Genomic DNA, 20467 nt, shown 5'->3' with positions numbered 1-20467 from the left:
TATGAGTGTACCATGGTATACCCTCTAATACATGAGTTCAATGTAATAATTCTGTTAAGTAACTACCTGAGAATTTCCCTTCATTTCCCCAAATTTGATAAATGCCAGTTTTAATTATTAATAGTTCTAGGAAAGTATGGATTTTAAAATTATGTCATCGACACAAGATATAGAAGATTTCTTCCAACTGAGAAATAACACACATAGAAATGTCACATAATCTAAATCCTGTCAGGTTAGGAAAGAGTGATACATACACTGGAGTCACGCTCTGAAGGGCTAATGTAAGAGAGAAGAGACCCCAATCTGCTTCTAGGTCATAGTACAAGTGAGGGGTGCAGAAGCCCACTTTGCATCGCTCTACAACAGCTTTGCAGGCATCTTGCCCATTACTTTTAGGTAATGTTGCTGGCCTCTGTATCTGACTGGAATGTGGTGTCGCCACTGGAGGTTACTGTTCAAGTCCGAGCCCAGTCAGACATGTTAGACTGGTTGACCCATGTCGGTTATATTAATGTATAATCTAAAAGCTGGGGTGACCAGCTGACTTCACTTGTTTTGGGAAGAAACATGAAATCGTGGAAAGGCCAAACTTTCTGACCTTTAGTTAGAGTCTCTGCTCTGTAGCTTAAGTGGTGGCATCTTTGGTCAAATTTCTTAGTGAATTTTTTGTATGTGTTCATTGTCCATACTGATAATAAAAATAACTACCTTGTAATACTGCTGTGAAGATCTGCTGAGCTTCATACTGGAAACACAGAAATTGCCAGTCCTCAGTAAGAGGTAGTTGCTTGCACTTAAGGATGGTACACTACATACAACCAGTCAAGGCCTGACTCCACTTCAGAGCTTGCTGAGTGGCAATGAGGTCAGAATATTAAAATTATCATTCTTCTACATGCAACAGAGGATCATTCAGCCATAAAGAACAAGGAGGTCCTCTCTTTCGGCCATCTTGGCGCCTGTGGAGGCCTGCTGGGAACAGGACTTCTAAAAGACAGTATGTTTGGAAGGCTGTGGTGCAAGGCCACGTTTGCTGGCTATAAGCGAGGTCTCCGGAACCAGAGAGAACATGCGGCTCTTCTTAAAATTGAAGGTGTTTATGCCCGAGATGAGACTGAATTCTACTTGGGCAAGAGATGCGCTCATGTGTATAAAGCAAAAAACAACACAGTGACACCTGGAGGCAAACCAAACAAAACAGAGTGATCTGGGGGAAAGTCACTAGGGCCATGGAAACAGTGGCATGGTCCAGGCCAAATTCTGAAGCAACCTTCCTGCAAAAGCCATTGAACACAGAATCCGTGTGATGCTGTACCCATCCCGGATTTAAAAAAAAAAAAAAAAGAACAAGGAGGTCTCTGCTGGGTATCTGACCAGAGCAGCCCAAGTACAGCATTTTAAAAAGACCCCTGCTAAGTCAGTGGTGTGGTGGTCCCAGGCCCTCCATCAGTTATTTGTACAGAAAACTCACAGCAAGTATCCTGGGACTATATGCAAAAACCTAGCCAGCATACACTTCAGAATTGTGGGGAGGAACTGAATCAGACCCACTTGACGTTAGCAAGGTGGAAACCTGCTTAGATCCAGAGTCTGAAGAGTGCCAGACACACGTGCCCAATCAGCTTGGTGTCCCCTAGTGAGTACTGCCAGAATCCTATGTCCCAAGCCTCCTGCAGCTCATCCTTTGGGCTCCCTGTCCCACTGTGGGAGGTGCTAGAGATGGAGCCTGGAGAGCACTGGAGAGAACGTAGACTCTGAAAATGGTTTGCTGTCACTTCTACTTCCAGCATGCATTCAACAGGAGCTGGGTTCCAGAGAGAACAATACTGCCCTACCCCCCACTCCCAGTTTCTCAGGAAACAGTGGTGATTCTTCTATAGATATCTGTATCATGCTCGAGGTCACAGTATCCGCCCAAATAGAGAGGACTCAGATTATTCCCAGACCCTGGATCTAAGATTGAGGTGGTAACCCTAGGTTAGGAAAGGCAATGAAGGCTGGCCATAAAGGTGACAGCTGCAGGTGCAGAGAGAACCCAGTGTTCTCCCATGCACATGAGGCTGGGCTGGGAAACCAGGACTAGTGATCGGACTTTGGCATGCTGAGATCTTAAGATTAAGCCTTTTTTCTTCCCTTTCAGGGAAAAAAATTATCATCTGTCTTCTTTTTTACAACTCTAGACTTTCTTTTCCCATCTTTTTGGATAGGTTTTCCCGAGGAACATAACAGATTGGTTTCCATGTGCAGGTTCCTTACTGCAGCCTTCTACAGGACAGGGCTGATTTTGACTGCCGTTTGGATTTCTTCACTTCTCCTCATTGGTCTATTCCTTTCCTCTATTCTCTCCTTTCCTCCAGCAAGCCAACACTAACCACCAATCTTACTCTGCTTTCTTTTCCCTCTCATACGCAGTAGCTAACATCTTAGTGCATACGGCACTATCAGTTTTCCTTAACTCCATAAAATGGCTAGCATTTAGCTGTGATTGTTTTTTATTTCACCATTACTGCATTTCCACAGTGGGCTGGTCTACTTTTGATAATGATTGCTTTTGCAAACAGTATTCTTCTACCTTCGGGGAAGTATTAGGGATTTAAGTCTGGTGCCTAAACACGTGGATTGGAGGGAGGGGGATCTAACTAGACTTGTTAGACTTGGATTCAAGCAGAAAACAACACCATAACCTTACTACAACCCAGGCACTTTCCTACACTGCAGACACTTCAGATGAAAGAACGGGTGATTTAGAGAGGAGACAAAAAACATCAAAGATTTAACTCCAGATGTGCAAGTCTTGCTGCAAAAACACAAGAAACATGAAAATCTAAGGCATAAATGATTCTGCCAAAAATCATTTGTCCCACAGTAATGTTCTCTAATGAGAGTAAATTATACGAAATCCCAAATAATTTCAAAAGCATGATTAAAAGTTATTCAAAAATATCAAAGAGACATAAATAAATGCCTGAGTGAATTCTACAAGAACAAAAATAGCTAAAAGAAATAAAGGAGTCTGGGGTAAGGTAGAGGCTCAGTCAGTCTAATCCCAGCACCCACACAGAACCCAGGTGTGGTAGTGTATTATGTCTGTATCCCCAGTACCAGAAGGGCAGAGATAGGCAGATCCTAAGAGCTTGCTGCCAGTCTGGGCAATCAATGAATTCCAGGCCCAGGAAAAGCTTTAGCTCAAAAAATAAGATGGAAGTGCTGGAGATATGGCCCAGCAGCTAACAGTAATTGTACCGTTTCTAGCACCTATACAAAGGCTCAAAGACACCTATCACTCCAGTTTCAGTAGATCTGATCCCCTCATCTGGCTTCCATTGTCATGACAGACAGGTAGGTCAAATACCCATACATGTGAAATAAAATAAATATAAGAATAAAAAATAAGATGGAGAGTAATAGAGGAAGATACCTGATTTTGACCTCTGGCCTTCAAATGAACATACAGGCATGTGCACACGTATACATGCACATACAGAAAAGAAACAAGTCAATACAGGATAAGAAAGTGGAATATAAAAAAAAGAAAAAGACAAAAAGCAAGTGAAATACAAGAAGTTCAAAGTTCACTATATCAAACAGGAAGCTCCATAGAATAAGTAGAATAGAACTAGGGGAGAACAGAACACTAGGAACAAAAACAAAGTAGATGAATTAGAATATGCAGACAATGACAAAAATGAACTAATAAGACAGGGTAAACACAATGTTTAACAACTCTACAAATCATGAGCATGGAAGAAGAGAAGAATTTCATGTTAAAGGCATAGAAAACATTTTCAACTAAATGTATGCAGAATATTTCTCATATGTAAGGAGATATCCAGTCAGGCACAGGAGGAAGTTAGGGAAAAAAAGGACAAGAACAGATCTATATCATATTGTAAATAAAAACACTAAAGATATAGAATAAAGTATATTGTAAGTGATAAGAAACACAAAGTCACATAGAATGCAGATCCATCACAATAATAACAAATTCCTCAAGAGAATCTTTAAAAGATAGGATGGATTGATGATTCTAGGCTCTAAAAAATCACTAACCTGGAACCCTATACACAGCAAAACTATTTGGTATAATTGAAGAAGAAACATTTTCCATGGTACAAGCAAGATAAAGGGATTCGGGACACACAGCTAGGGTCCTTCCAGCCCATGGGTTTCAATGGTGTGACACAGACCTTCCCAACTCCCAACTTATTGACATTAGGCCAGACACAAGGGCCAATGCTTGACACTAAATACTTGAAGGAATTCTTCAGAATAAAGAAAAAGACAAACTCATAAATGATGCTATAGGAAATAATAAATCACAATAGACTAATAGTTTAGCAAGTAAAGACTGCAACAATCTCAAACATTAAAAAATAATCAACAAAATGATAGAAATACAGATGTTTGGATTCCTAATACCCATATAAATTCCAGGAGCACAGGGTAGGTAATACCTGTAGGGTGAAAAAGGGCCAAGGAAAGAACACCCTGCCCCTGACTAGACCTGAGACCTGGGCCAAGAAAAAAATACCCCGACACTGACTTGACCCCAGGACCAAGGCTTGAAATCCCACCAACCCCTGAGCTTGCCTTAGAGTTAGCTGCAGAATTCCATCAATTCCTGAGGTTTCTGAGCACAGAATACTACCAATCCCTGAGCTCGCCCCAGAATCAGACCACAAAAATCCAATTCCAAGCCACCCTGGAAAGCTTTGTCCCTCTACCCCCAAGGAACCATATATAAATTCTGTACCCCATTCAGTTTGCTGCCCCTCACCCTAGAGGCGGCCACCCTCCTGGATTCTTCCTTCCCAATAAATCATTTGAGTGAGATTTGTTGCCTGGTGTAACACTCTGACAGGACTGAGCCCAGCTGTAACAACTTTCCAATGAGCCAGAGCAGAACAGAGCAGAGCAGAGCAGAGCAGAACTGGAACACTTTTCCCAGGGAAACTTTCCCCTAGCCGAGTAGAGCTGTACCCTTCTCCAGAGCAGAGGAAGCAGAGCTCCCCTGTCTGAGCAGAGCTGTTACACTTGCACTGGAGAAACCTTTTCCTGGAGTGGGGCTGTAAGCTGCTGTGCTTATGGTGACTGTGGTAGTCCCTGGTTCCCGACTACCAGGATACCTTTCCATCTGAGCTGCAATGCTTAAATACCTCTTAGTGATATTTCTGAATGTTAATGATATCAGCATCCTCATCAAAAAGACACAGACTATCAGGTTGAATTACAAAGCAGCATCCATCTGGTTGTTGCCTCTAGAAACACACTTCACACTTGAAGGACTAATATTTGGGCTCAACGGGTAAAGCACTTGCTGTGCAAATATAAAGACTAGAATTTGGATCCCTGGAACTCATGGAAATGCCAGGAGGGATGTGGCGGTTCATCTGTAATGCCTGTACACAGAAGACAGAGACAAGAGATCCCAAGAGTGAGTTGAATAGCTAAGTTAGCCAAATGGGCAAGTTCTGGGTTTAAGTAAGACCCTGCCTCAATAGATTAGATGGAAAGCAATTGAGGAAGACATCCAACATCAAACCATGGCTTACACATATATTCATGTGTATGCATGTGTTTTTGTTAACATGAATATACACATATATGAACACCACAAATGAACAAAATGAAACAAGACAAAAACAATGTGGCCACTTTCATTGAAATACAAGTCATCCTGTCAAAAAATAAACAAGAAAACATCTAAGTTAACTGACATCATAGATCAGATGGACCTAACAGATGGACCTAGAGACATTCAACCATACACTCAGTAACACAATATTCCCAACATAACATAGAACTTTCTCTAAAGTAGATTATAAAATACAATATAAAGCAAGTTATAACAAAAAAGAAAGCTGAAAAATTTATAATATGTTATCTGATCACATTGGGATAAAATAGAAATCAATAATGTAAGAACTGTAGAACCTACACAAATGTATACAGATTGAATAGCACACTACTGAATGATGAATGGATCATTGAAGGAATCAAAAAGAAAATTAAAAAGTCCTAGAATCAGATGAAAATAAAAATACAACATAACAAAAACCTATGAAAACAGTTCTGTTATTAAGGAAGTTTATAAATACTCTAAAAAACTAGATTTCTAACATGATGATATGCATTAGGGCCTTGGAAAAACAAGAACTTGAGCAAAAAGTGGGTGAATAAATAACTAAGGTTAGGGCAGAAATGAATGAAATGAAAAATAAAAACACAACAATAACTCAAAGACTCAATAAAACCAAAACTTGGTTCTTTGAAAAGATGAAATTTTGACAAACCCTTAGCAAAACTAACAACAACAGCAAAAGACAATGCTCAAATTAATGAAATGAGAGATGAAAAGGAAGCTATTATAATAAATACTGATGGAGTTCAGAAGGCCAATAGGACATACATTAAATACTTATGTCTCACTAAAATGGAAAATCTAAAGATGGATAAATCTCTAGACATGTATGACCTACCAAAATTAAACCAGGAAAAGAGAAATCATTTAAATAGATTGTAGCAAACAATGATATCGAAATAGTAATAAATAATATCCCAAATAAAAAAGTCCAAACACAGATGGACCCCTGCTGAATTCTACTAGACCACTGAAGAAAAACTGACACTAGTTTCTATTCTATCAGATCAAACTATTCTATCAGATCAAAAGAGACGAGATGCAGTTAAACTTTTTACAAAGCTGATATCCAGAAAAGGACACACACAAAATGAAATCCTAGACCTATCTCCTTGATAAGATATAAAAGTTCTCAAGAAACTAACTGCAGATAATTGAAGAGAACATCAAACAGAGCATTTGCTGTGTTATGAACATAGCTTTAACACCATTTGTGTCATTCAGAAACTTTTTGATGTCACTTGAAATAACATGATACTTGAATTTACCACCAGACAGCTCTGATAAGAACTAGGCCTCAGAAGAAAGTCCCTGATAGGTCACCAGGCAGCTCAGATACAGGCCCCACAATGGCAGGATTGTGCTAGTGAACAGGCTCCAAGCTGTGAGCCCTGAGAGCACAGTTACTGCCCACTAAAATGACAAAACAATTGAAACTTTGGGAATGGTCTCTAGGATCACACCTGTGCTTCCTAGACAAGGCTCTCTAGCCTCATCATCAAGAGAACTTGAGACCGTATGGCCCTAGATTCGCTGACTGTTGGAAGAGAAATGACAGCTCATCCACAGAGGTGACAATCCTACAGGTAGTAAGAAAACCTTATAAGGGTTGGGGCAGGGTTCTCTTCTTGTCTTTGCAGGAAAATACCCATCTTCAAAAAGTCAAGAGACCTTGGACATCTAGATGCCTAAAGAAGAAAAGAGAGCTATCCAGAGAGAATCATCAAGCAAAGAGAAATCTGACTTATGATGTCCACATCTTCTGCAGGGTAAGATCTCATTTACATGCATATAATAGTAGTCGCCATTTATTAAAAATCAAAGCTGACTTTGGAGTTGAACAGTGGCTATCCTTCTCTAAATCCACACATGTCAGAATTTCTGTCTCATATCAGGAGCCACCTTGTGTGGGACAGAAGGAAGATAAAATTTAGGGACTACTATTATCAAAACTCTGCTTTCAAAAATTTTTTACTTCTCCCCATTTTTTTGTCTCTCAAGTACCTTTCATTGAATGTTTGTCTATATGAATAATGTTTAAGTTTTCCACAATGGACAATAAATTTTCCTGCAGTAATCTTTGAAGTTGTTAGGAAGAAGATGGGCCCCCACAACAACGATTTCCCTGGTTGATATGATGTCATTATGCTGATAGCACCACTTTAAGATCAGTTTTCGGTTACAAACTGCTCAAGATGATTCCAACTTGGCAAGCTGACATAGTGCACCTTCTTACAACATTCTGGCTACAACTTCAAATAAGAACTTCAGAAAAACCCAACCGACTACTCAGAGACTATCTGCAATTATACCAGATAGTAGTCTTGAAACTTAACCATTATTTTAGTTTTCATAGGATCCCATAGAAATAACATCACCCCCATGACAGCTGGAAGTAATTCTAGAAAATGACATCCCCTCTCCCAACAAAGTTTGTCCTCAGGGTTAGGGACATCATTAGGGGTTGGTTATAACTGGTATAGGGTTAGGGGTAGAAATGAAGTAGGCTCAGTGATCTCGCTTGAAAAAAAAATAAAGGAGAATGGATGGGATGGGATAATAAGTAGATTAGTGTTCACACTAATAATAATAGTAAATAATAGTGAGATTATTTATGAGTTATTATTTAAAGATAATTTAGATTGGTATAGATTCTGTATATTGATACAAATTCAAATTATATTTATTATATTGAATATGTTCCTATTTCTGTTAACAATATTTGTGCACCTATGCAAAGTTATCATATTGTGTGCATGCATTTTCCTACATCTGCTGAAGATATTTTGTATATTGATGCAATTTTAGGATATATTTATCATATTGCACTATACATTTCTATATAGTGTTTACATTTTGAGGTCATTGTCCTCATTTGCTACAATTTTTTTAAAGATTGTTTAATTTTTTAATATAAAGCCTTGTCTTTAAGCTATATAGGTATTAAGAATTACAGGTCAATAGTCATCTATGTTTGTCATATTTATAGTATAACCTTATACAATATATGTTATACTTATAGACTAACCAAGTTCTTTAGATGCATAGAGATTATATTCTGCATAGATAGGTAACCTTCAACCACTTCAAAAACTTTAGAATATGGCATTTAAATAATTTAGGGTTCTGTTGATGTGAGACACGATGGATCCTCACAGCACTGATCTATTCCTGAGAGAATGTTGGGCATCAAAGACACTCCACTTGGAGCTTGTTTTCTTCTTGGCAAAACTGGCCTTTGGGCAAAGAACTGCCCCTGCCTCAACCACTGACAAAATGCATGGTGTCCAAACTGGACAAGCAGGATACAAGCAAAAAGACTGCCAAACCTTGCCATGATAGGGTAGGAGGGTTTTCAAATTTTCCTGCCTCTGAAAATGGTCTGTCAGATACCCTAGGCTATAGTCAAAGTTGGTTGCCCCAACATTGCAAATGAGACTTTGGGTGATTGTCCAGGTAGCCGGTTGTCTCTGTCATTTCTTATACCTTTTAGAAGTTGCTTGATTGCAGTTCCTGTTTACTCAAGTAATATTATTTCCCTTCTCAGGTCTTTGATGGGGTTGAAGACTAGCTAGTCATATTAACATTCCTCTGATGACTTAGCCAAGCCATTTTTAATATAAGACTTATGCTCCTTAGGATAACTATTGAAACATTTAGCATATGTTTCTTGTTTGATGTTGTTCATGCTGGCTGTAATTCTAATTTTAATGTACGTTTTTGCCTCTTCTTTTCCACGGATAATACTTGATATTTGTTCTTATTTTATGTAGTTTTATATTAGGTGTAGAACTCTTTTATTTAGACAAAAGGTGGAGGTGCTCTCGGAACTCCCTCAGTCAATAGCCTTTAAGATATCGGCCCACTTTTGGGTGTGGTCTTACATACTATAAATGCAGATGAAAAGCATGCATGGGCCTCTTGGCTGCTGGATTTGGTTCCAGTTCCCAGCATACACAGAGGACTGTGGATCACTACCCTTTCTGTGAGTTTACCCCCAAATAAATCAACCTTTGCGATACTCCATTTCAGGCTACTGTGGAGCTCTTTTGTACACCAACACCTACACTCTCGAGGACCTTCTGAACCTCCAACAGTGTCATCCTCCTGCCTGCCACAGTTGAAGGACTTTCACATCTGTGAATTTCCAAAGCATCCTCACCAGAGAAGATTTCCCAGTGGAACCCTGCAGCAGCATTTCTGCCCAAACAGCCATTCCCCACTCTGCAATATATCTGTTTAATTTTTATATTAGTATGATGTTATAAGGAATGTTTGTGTGCCTACATGGAGCATATTTGAGAGGCAAATCTGGTGTGGACCTCCCAAGTGCTGTAGGCCTTATAGGCTTTCTGCATACTATTAATAAGTTGTCTTTGCTCCAGAGATTCAGGAAAGGGTCTACATATGGAAATTAATAAATATATCACATAAATAGACTTAAGGTCAGAAATCACCTGATCGTCTCAACAGATGTGGAAGAAAGGGTGCATTTTAACAAAAGTCCATGATAAAATTCCTAAAGAAATTAGGAATAGAAGGAATAAATTACAATATAATAAAGACTACATATGACAAGCCTATTGCCAACATTATACTAAATGGAGAAAAACTCAAAGCATTTCCACAAGTATGAGAAACAAGAGTGTTTCTCCATTCTTATGCAATATACTACGTAAAGACTTAGCTGAAGCAATACGACAAGAAAAGGAACTACAAGGATGCAGATATGAAAGGAAGACTACCAAGAAGTCCCATTTCCAAGTGGTGACTTCATATAGGAGATGCTGTAGACCACCATGACAGTCTTAGATCTGATAGATACTTTCAGGAAAGCAACAGGATACAAATTAGCATACAAAACCCAGCAGCCTTCCAATATTCCAATAACAAATAAACCAAGGGTGGGGGGAATCAAGAACAATCCTATTCACAGTTGTCTAAAAGAAGAAAAGAATCTTGGCATAAACCCAATCAAGGGAAGTGAAAGACTTCTACAATTAAAACTTTAAACATCCAAGAAAGAAATTGAAGACAACATAGAAGTTGGAAAGATCTCCCATGTTAATGGATTAAAATAATTAATATTGTGAAAATGGCTACCTTAACAAAAGCAATCTACAGATTCAATGCAACCTTCTTGAAAATTCTAATGTCATTCACAGAAATAGAAACACAGACATACAATTAAAAAAACCCTTAAAATTCATATGGAAGCACAAAGGACCCCAGAGAGCAAAGGTCATTCTGAGCAAAAATAGCAATGCAGATATTATCATTACACTTGGTTTCAACTTACTTCACTGGGCTGCAGCAATAAAATCAGCAATGGGTTCTGGCATGAAAACAAATACGCACATCAGTGAGATAAAAGAGACTCAAACACAAATCTGCACAACCACAGATATCTGAATTTTGACAAAGATGCCAGGCACACATGTTGGAGAAAAACAGCATCTTCAACAAAATATGATGAGAAACCTATCCCTATTGCCTACACTCTACAAAAAAACAGCTTCCCCAACAGCTCAAATAAACAAACAAAAAATCAATTCTAAATGTATCAAAGACCTTAAGACCCAAAACTCTGAAACTGTCATGGAAAAATGAGAGAAAGCACTTCGATGATTTAGGCAGGCAATAACTTCTTGACTAAGGCAGCCAGAAAGCAATATCAACAATCAACAAAGGGAACCTCATGAAACCAAAAAGCACAGGAAAACAAGGTAACTGAATGAAGAGACAGCATATAAAATGGGAGAAAAATCTTTTCTAACTATGCATCTGATATAGGACTCATACCTAGAATACAGACAGAACTCAAAAAATTAAATAAGATATCATATAACCTAACAAGACAATAGGCTAATGAAGCTAACAAAGTTCTCAAAAAGATAAAATACAAATGTCCAATAAAAATCTTCAATGTTATTAGATATCAGATACATGCAAAGTAAGACTATAATGTTCCATCTCATCCCAGTTACAACAGAATCCTAAGAAAACAAATAATAGCAAATGCAAGTGATTATGTGGAGAGAAGAGAACCCTTATCAACTGCAGGAGTAAACTACTAACCTAGTTTATGTAAACTAGTTCACCCACTTTGCAAACCATTAAGGAGTTTGCAAACTAAAAACTAAAAGTGAACACACATACACACCAGAAAAAATTCAGCCATAAACAAGAATGGAGTTACGTTGTTTTCAGGAAGATGGATGCAACTGGAGATAACTATTAATCCAGTCTTAGAAAAAATATCCCATGATTTTGCTTAATTGTGATTCACAGATATAGGCCTATAACATCATGTTCACATATGTGGCATGAAAGAAGAAGTGAAAATATTTAGGGGAAATAATGATAAGAATGGAGGAGAAAGTACGTTAGGTGGTTAAGCTCAACACACAATATATACTTGTGCCAAGATGTCCTTTTAACCCAGGACCATAAATAGACACAATGAAAACCTAAAATAGAAAGTGTATACCCAATATATTGTGAGTCATATATATATATGTGTGTGTGTGTGTCATATATAGATATAGATATAGATATATATAGCACACATAAGCATATGTGGACCTGCCTTATTAGAGTTTCTATTGCTGCAACAAAACACCATGATCAAAGAGCAAGTTTGGGAGGTTTATTTGGTTTATACTTCCATATCACAGTCTATCATTGAAGGAAATCAGAACAGGAAGTCAAGCAGGTCTGGAACCCAGAGGCAGGAGCTGCTTTACTGGCTTGCTTCTCATGTCTTGCTCAGCCTGCTTTCTTATAGAACCCAGGGCCACCAGTCCTGGAATGGTACCACCCCCATTGATTACTAATTGAGGAAATGCCTTTACAGCTGGATCTCATACAGGCATTTCTTCAACTGAGGCTCTTTCCTCTCTGATGACTCTAACTTGTGCCAAGTTGACACATAAGACCAGTTTGTACAGGATCATACACATTTTTTTATAGTTTGGGTACATAACGAAATCATATTGCATATGATCATTAAAATCTTCTAAAGGAAGACTTTAAATGGCTGTAGGAAATTGTTTTCTATGAATGTAATTTACTTAGCTTAATGCTACCTTGAAGATGTTGCATAAAATTTCCTTCATGAAAATTTCATGAACGCTTGTATCTACAAAAGGAAATGTGTAGGAATGCTCACAGCATTCTTCAGTAGTTTTCAGGGGAGGAAAAAAGGAACAAAGTCAGGCTACTTTCAAGAAAATGGATGGAACTAAAGCTATCTTGTGAAGCGAAGCAAGTCTGACCAGAAAGATAGTTATCATCACGTGCTCTCTCATCTGCAGAGTCCAAAGAACAAATAAGAAAGGTGACAAGAAAGCAGAAGGGACGCTATTAGGGACACTTGATGCCCTCTTCTGCAGCTAGCATGGGAACACAGGCACACACCTGCATGTCCTCAGACAGGGAGGGGTATGATATGGGTGAGTAAGAGAGGGCAATACATGTGAAGAAGATTAAAATGTTTTATGTATGCATGGAATTGTCACAATGAGACCCCACATTTTGTACAATATATAAATGCTAAAAAAAAAAAACCCTTTTAGATAAAAGGGCAATCCCCCCACCCATCAAATGCTGACTTTCAAATTGGTCTCAAAAGGTGTAGAACTTACTTATATATGATGTGTCTCACCCATGGAAACTGAAAACACGCTAAGTTAGTTTCCATAGTGTTAAATGCTCATAAGTATAAGTTCTTAGTAAATCAAATGCCAAAGGATCACTAATGCTCTTTAAGTTTCCAGAATTTGAATTACTTTTAATGCTTTAAAAAATATTCTACCGCTAAAAATTTGAAGATTATTAGCATTCTAAAAAGAAATTACAATAAAAAGACAAAACTGTATTTCAAAAGGTATTTCAAGATTCAGTCATCAAAAAAGTAGATTTCACCAGGTGTGGTCTTCTTGTTAATGTATTACTGGTATAGGAGGTCCTTCTGTATTTGTGTTGCTTTCATTGGTTGAATAAAGAAACTGCCTTGGCCTTTTGATAGGGCAGCACTTAGGTAGGCAGAATAGACAGAACTGAATGCTGGGAAGAAGGGCAGAGAGAGAGAGAGCAGCCATGGAGCTGCCAGGTCAGACATGCTGAGTGGTTCCCGGTAAGCCACGACCTCGTGGTGACATACAGATTATTAGAAATGGGTTGAATCAAGATGTGAGAGTTAGATAGTAAGAGGCTAAAACCAATGGGCTAGGCAGTGTTTAAATGAATACAGTTTCTATGTGATTATTTCGGGGGTTAAGCTAGCCGGATGGCCAGGAAGAAAAGCAGGCCCTCCCTCCATTAACATATTACAAACATTTTTAAATAAAATGAATGAATTTAAAAAATATGAGCCCTCTTTTGGCCTTTGTGTGTGTGTGTGTGTGCATACACACTTAGGTTTCAGTCTCTGAACTGATATGAAAGCATTTCTCTTTTTAAAAAAAGATTTACTTTATCTTATGTGTATGGATGTTTCACCTACATGTATTCTGAGCACCATATGTGTGTCTGGTGCCTATAGAGGTGAGAGGATGGCACCAGATCCCTGGGACCTGGAGTTACAGATGGCTGTGCATCACCATGTGGGTTGTTGGGAACCGAAACCATGTCCTCTGCAGGAGTGATAAGAGCTTTCAACTGATGAACCACACTTCAGCCCCATGAAAACATTTCCTTATGTAATAAACTAAAGTACAATCCTACCTTTGGGGGGAATTCTTGAATTCTTCTTATCAAACAGCTTTTGTTCCGTTGTTTTTGTCACTATATTGGAAAATAAAACAAAACCACCTTCAGATTAAGAAGTAACATAAGGGGCTATAGAGATGGCTTGGTGGTTAAGCTAGCTTGCTGAGCCAGTATAAGGAGTAGAATTTGTGTCTCTGCACCCGTCTAACAAGCTGGGAATCTTGTACATGACTATAATCCTAGCTCTGAATAGGGCAGTGACAGGAAGATGCCTGAGACTTGCTGGTTTCCAGCCTGAATGAAAACACAGAAGTCCCAGACTGAAGGAGAAACCCTGATCCACAGGAACAGGCAGTGACAGGACACTCTGTGCTTGCACACAAGTCTGCAGAGCATGGGCACACATACGTGAACATAAACTCTTTAACACACACAAAGACACACAATCTTTTTTTTTTTTAAAGAATTGACATAAAATATCTGGGTGTGGTTGGCACATGCCTGTAATCCCAGCATTCAAGAGGCTGGGGGAAAAAAAAGAGGATTGCTGTGACTTCAAGGATAGCCTAGGCTACATGGTGAATTCCATGACAGTCTGGGCTAAGAACAAACAAATATGGAATATGAATGAATAACTGCTCATTATTTGGAAGAGGCAACTCTTTAGGAAAAAGTCATGCAAAATGATACATACTATAGCTATCAAGCACAACTCTGCCCTCTTACTATCTTACTTTGAAAGTGAGCACAATAGAAAGGAAGTCTGCTAGCAGTCTCCAGTGAGCAGTCTTTCCTTCTGCATCCAAGAGGAAGTCATAAAACAGCAAATCCTCTAAAAGACACATGCGTCCTTTTCTAGTGAAGGGAACAGTACTTCTACCTGGGCAGCTCTGAATATGTGTGATCTATCAAACTGAAACGTGAGAAACATTAGGAGGTTTATCTCTAAAACTACTAACATTAGAAATACAGGGGCTGGAGACATGGCTCAGTGGTTAAGAGCACTGGCTGTTCTTCCAGAGATCCTGAGTTCATTTCCCAGCACTCACATGGTGGCTCACAACTGTCTATAATGGAATACAGTGCCCTCTCGGGTATGCAGACAGACATGCAGACAAAACGCCCATATACATAAAATACATAAACTTAAAAATCTTTAAAAATACATTCATCTTTCTTACTTAGTGCTCTAGTTCTCCCTACTTCACTGTTTAAGGAGCATGGGACCAGGGAAACACCAATGAGATCTTCAAGTTTTCTGTTGTTCTTCAGAGCCTAAAAGAAAACGATTTTTAGTGTGTTGAGTAAGTTCTCTACAACTACAAGATTATTTATAAATAAAATACAATACACTGTATTCTTCATTTAAAAAAATCTTAAATTAGGAAATTTGAGTTTTCCTGGTAAGTCAAGTGTAAGAAGCCCTATAGAAGCTGTAAGGTTTGTGACAGGATTTCTCTACGTAATCTTAGCTGACCTGAAACTCAATATATAGACCAGGCTAGCCTTGAACCCTAGAGATCTACTAGCCTCTGCCTCCTGAGTGCTGGCATTAAGGGAATATATGACTATTCTCAATTAAGAGCAGGCTTTTTAAAAAATTATTTTTAAAAGACTTAATTTAAACATGCCAGGTGTGGTGGCACATGCCTTCAATTCTATCACTTGCGAGGCAGAAGTAGGTAAATCTCTTAGTCCAGCCTGGTCTACATAGTTGAGTTTTAGGACAGCCAGAGCTACATAGTGATACCCTATGTCAAACAAATGAAAATCCTAAAAACCTTAAACATATACACAAAATTACTTTTAAATGTGAAAATGCCAGCTATTACTAAAATATTACAGTTAATCATTATGTACTATAACCAGGGAGATTCCCATGAGAAATAAATTATATACTCTGCAAACTCGTGACTAGGCATACAAGGCTTCTTTTTTATCCTTTTCAAAATGGACAGCAGAGGTCTGAAAATTACATGTGAGAAAAGTGCAAACCTGTATACTGCTTAAATTCTTCATTATCTCCATGGTGTTTTCTGCTGATCTCTCAATTTTAGATAGCAACACCATGAATCTAGGAAGGAACAGACAAGCATAGTTACTAAGAATAAGCATGGAAATGTGTCAGGTTCCAGGGTTGTAATTCTATTCCTAGAGACACACTCTGTTCTCTAGCCCTTTCTTCACGTGTCAAAGAGCTAACATGGGAATGTTCTCCCCTTGTTTTGACATTCCTTTATAAGCACAACACACATTATTAATCATCCTCTCAGCACCTACTCGCTCCAGCTTCCATCCCCACCCATCAGTGCGAGGGGAGAGATAGTGACCTCTTTCCTTTACATACATCCTTTCTGAGTTAATATTCCATTGTTCACTTACCATGGTTGAGACTGCAGGGTAGCTAGCTAGGAACTTAAAATAATGGCTTGCAGAGTTCAGTGTGAAAAAGATACAAAAGCAATCTCTTAAATTTGAACTAACAGGGAAAAGCTTCTTCCTTGTGATCATGTTACTCATCAGTAGGTTGGAATTTTTCCTCCTTAGGATTTAAACTTTATTTTTGTAAGTTTGAATCACCAGTTTCAACCTGTTCGTTGTGACCTCTTTGGGAGCTGCATATCAGACATCCTTCATATCAGATATTTACATTACAATTCATAACTAGCAAAATTACAGTTATGAAGTAGCAATGAAATAAATTTACGGTTGGGGTCAGCACAGCATGAAGAAGTGTCTGAAAGAGTTGCAGCATTAGAAAGGTTGAGAACCACAGGTTTTAAATGATGCTTTCTTTACTTAACATAACAAGCTTTTTGGGGAGATTTTTTTTTTAATTTTTTTTTTTTTATTTTTGAGACAGGGTTTCTCTGTAGTTTTTGGTGCCTGTCCTGGAACTAGCTCTTGTAGACCAGGCTGGCCTCGAACTCACAGAGATCCGCCTACCTCTGCCTCCCGAGTGCTGGGATTAAAGGCGTGCGCCACCACCGCCCGGCTTTTTTTTTTTTTTTTTAAAGATTTTATTTATTATGTATACAATACAGTGTGCTGCCTCCATGGATGACTGCATGCCAGAAGAGGGCACCAGATCTCATTGTAGATGGTTGTGAGCCACCATGTGGTTGCTAGGAATTGAACTCAGGACCTCTGGAAGAACAGTCAGTGTCCTTAACCTCTGAGCCATCTCTCCAGCGAGATTTTTTTTTCTTCTTTCTTTCTTTCTTTTTTTTCTTTTCTTTTTTTTTTTTTTTTTTTTACTTCTTGAGAAAAAATACCAAAATGTAATTCTGGTTGGCTTGGAAATGGCTATGTAGACCAGGCTGTTCTCATCGATGTAGCAATTCTCTTGCTTCTGCTTCTAGAGAGCTGAAATCCATGTCCATCATGGACATGGACCACTACAACTGCTTAACTTCTGAGGGGATGCACACACCAAAAATGGGTAATTTTAAGGGCTGAACAATATTCTATCTAATAAACAAGCCAAAGATGACTTAATCATTGTTGTGATTTCAGGTTGTATTCTAATTTTAAGATCTCATCATCTAAGAATACATATCCAGAAATGTAAAAGAAATGAAAATCACACATATACTTTTCAAGTAGCTGCAATAAAAGAAATAGAAAGAAATAGTTAAAATTTAATAACATTATTTAGCTCAAGATATTCAAAGAATTATTATTTAAACATAAAATAATATAAAAATTCCTGAGATATCTTTGTAGTTTTCAAGTCTGATGTATATTTATACTGAAACATCTCATTCAGACTAGCCACACTTCAAATGAATTTTAGCTACATGACTGATATTAAAATACCAAAAATCCAATTAAAAATAGGGTACAGATCTAAACAGAGAGTTATCAACAGAAGAATCTCAAATGGCTGAAAGATACTTAAGGAATTGCTCAACATTCTTAGCCATCAGGAAAAGGCAAATCAAAACAACTCTGAGATACCATCTTACACCAGTTAGAATGGTTAAGATCAAAAACACCAATGATAGCTTATGCTGGAAAGGATGTGGAGTAAGGGGAAACTCCTCCATTACTGGTGAGAATGCAAACTTATACAGCCACTTTGGAAATCAGTATGGCGGTTTCTCAGAAAATTGGGAATCAATCTACCTTAAGACCAAGCAATACCACTCTTGGGCACATACCCAAAGGATGCACACTCATACCATAAGGACATTTGCTCAACTATGTGCATAGCAGCATATTTGTAATAGTCAGAACCTGGAAACAACCTCGATGCCTCTCAATTGAAGAATGGATAAAGAAAATGTGGTACATTTACACAGTGAAGTACTAATCAACAGTAAAAAAACAGTGACATCCTGAAATTTGCATGTGAATGGATGGAACAAAAAAACTATCCTGAGTGAGGTAACCCAGACCTAGAGAGACAAACACAGGAAATACTTACACATAAGTGGATATTAGAAAGTAAAGGATAAGCAGCCTGTAGTCCAGAACCCCAGAGAATCTAGATAACAACGACAGATATACATGGATTCCCCCTGGGAAGGGGAAATAGACAAGATCTCCTGAGAAAACTGGGAGTGTGGGGGTGGAGGTAGAAGGAAGGGTGGGAGGGGAAGAGGGTGGGAAATGGGGAGGGAGGAGAACATGAGGGAATGGGAGAGTTGAGATGGGGAAAGGATAGAGAAGGGAAGCAAGGAAAGAGATATGTTGATTGTGGGAATCATTATGGGGCTAGTGTGAAACCTGGTATCAGAGAAATTCCCAGGAATCCACAGGATGACCCCAGCTAAGACCCTAAGAAATAGTGGAAAGGGTGTCTGAACTGGCATTCCCCTGTAATCAGATTAATGACTACCTTAATAGAGACTTCATCCAGCAACTGATGGGAGCAGATGTAGAGATCCACAGCTAAGCTCTGGGCCAAGCTTCCAGAGACCAGTCAAAGAGAGGGAGGAGCAATAATACGAGCAATACTATGGTCAAGACCATGACGGGGATACCCACAGAGACAGCTGAGCTGAGCTAGTGGGAGCTCACTGACTCCAGACTGATAGCAGGGGAACCTGCATAGAACCAAACTAGGCCCCCTGAATGTGGGTGACAGTTGTGTGGCTTGGGCAGTCTGTAGGGCCACTGGCAGTGGAACCAGGATTTATCCCTAGTACTTGAACTGGTTTTTGGAATCCATTCTTTTTGGAGGGATACCTTGCTCAGCCTAAATATCGGGGGAAGGGCCTTGGTTATGCCTCAAAGTGATTTGTCAGACTTTGTTGACTCCCCATGGGAAGCCTCACCCTCTCTGAGCAATGGATGGGGAATGGGGTGGGAGGAAATGGGGGGGAGTGAGAGGATGAGAGGGAGTGGGAACTGGGATAGGTATGTAAAATAAGAAAAGATTGTTTAAATAAACAAATTTTTAAAAAAATGGAAAAAAAAGAAAGGAGGTCACTGGTTACTTTGCCACCACTTCTCTGATCAATCAGGTTCTTATCCCATTTCTGACTCCTGAGTGTTTATTGATAAAGAATAATTAGATAAGCGCTTCAGAGTTCCCTATAAATGATTTAGAAAACATTTTCAATATAACTCATTTCTAAATTGAGGACATATTAACTTATAAGACTATGAGCTCACTTTACATCATAAGGTATAGCATGCAGAAATCACTTCGTAGATGAGATGAGCATATGAGTCCCTTTGCAAATTCAACTCCCCTGATAATTCAATCATTCCAGGGTGACATACATAAATAGTATTTCCAGGATACACAGAATTTCTGCAAAAAATACTTTCATTCAAAGGTGCTGGCAGCAGGCCAATGTGAACTGGGCTGGGTGGGCTGAGGAGAGCCCTCCTTACCCTCTCCTCCATGCTTGTGCCAATCTGCTCCCTTTCTATCCAGGTGACTGTTAAATGGTGATTTTATTATTAATTTTACCCCAAATTGGTCTATATACACCAGCCTAGACCTAGGCTTAATTAATATTAAAATGAATGCATTATACACTCCCGCTACATAACCGCTGCAAGACACCACAAGTACTTTCCTTAACAGCAAAGAGTTAAGAAGAGAAGCATATAAAATAAATAAATGTTTAGATAGAATAATTCAGTCCAGTTATA

The 20467-nt window shown here is 38.7% G+C and overlaps 1 protein-coding gene and 1 pseudogene across 2 annotated transcripts in view; one reads left to right on the top strand and one right to left on the bottom strand.

The window, feature by feature from the left end:
• Itgb3bp (integrin subunit beta 3 binding protein) overlaps positions 1–20467 on the bottom strand; it is a 51493-nt gene that overhangs the window by 8291 nt on the left and 22735 nt on the right. Inside the window, exons 5-8 of one of the 2 annotated variants that reach the window (XM_087904810.1) lie at positions 16352–16430; positions 15538–15631; positions 14372–14431; positions 12323–12449 (exon numbers count right to left, since the gene is read on the bottom strand). In XM_087904810.1, the coding sequence (XP_087760936.1) occupies positions 12352–12449; positions 14372–14431; positions 15538–15631; positions 16352–16430 (331 nt within the window). In that variant the 3' untranslated portion in view covers positions 12323–12351. Of the gene's footprint in view, positions 1–12322; positions 12450–14371; positions 14432–15537; positions 15632–16351; positions 16431–20467 lie in introns of those variants that run through there. The other variant, XM_087904811.1, reaches the window with a different exon arrangement.
• Positions 530–1837, top strand: LOC148122745 (large ribosomal subunit protein eL33 pseudogene; annotated as a pseudogene).

Source organism: Myodes glareolus, chromosome 3, assembly GCF_982192425.1.
Source record: "Myodes glareolus chromosome 3, mMyoGla1.1, whole genome shotgun sequence".
Lineage (NCBI taxonomy): Eukaryota > Metazoa > Chordata > Mammalia > Rodentia > Cricetidae > Myodes > Myodes glareolus.
This window is presented reverse-complemented; position numbering and strand designations above follow the sequence as displayed.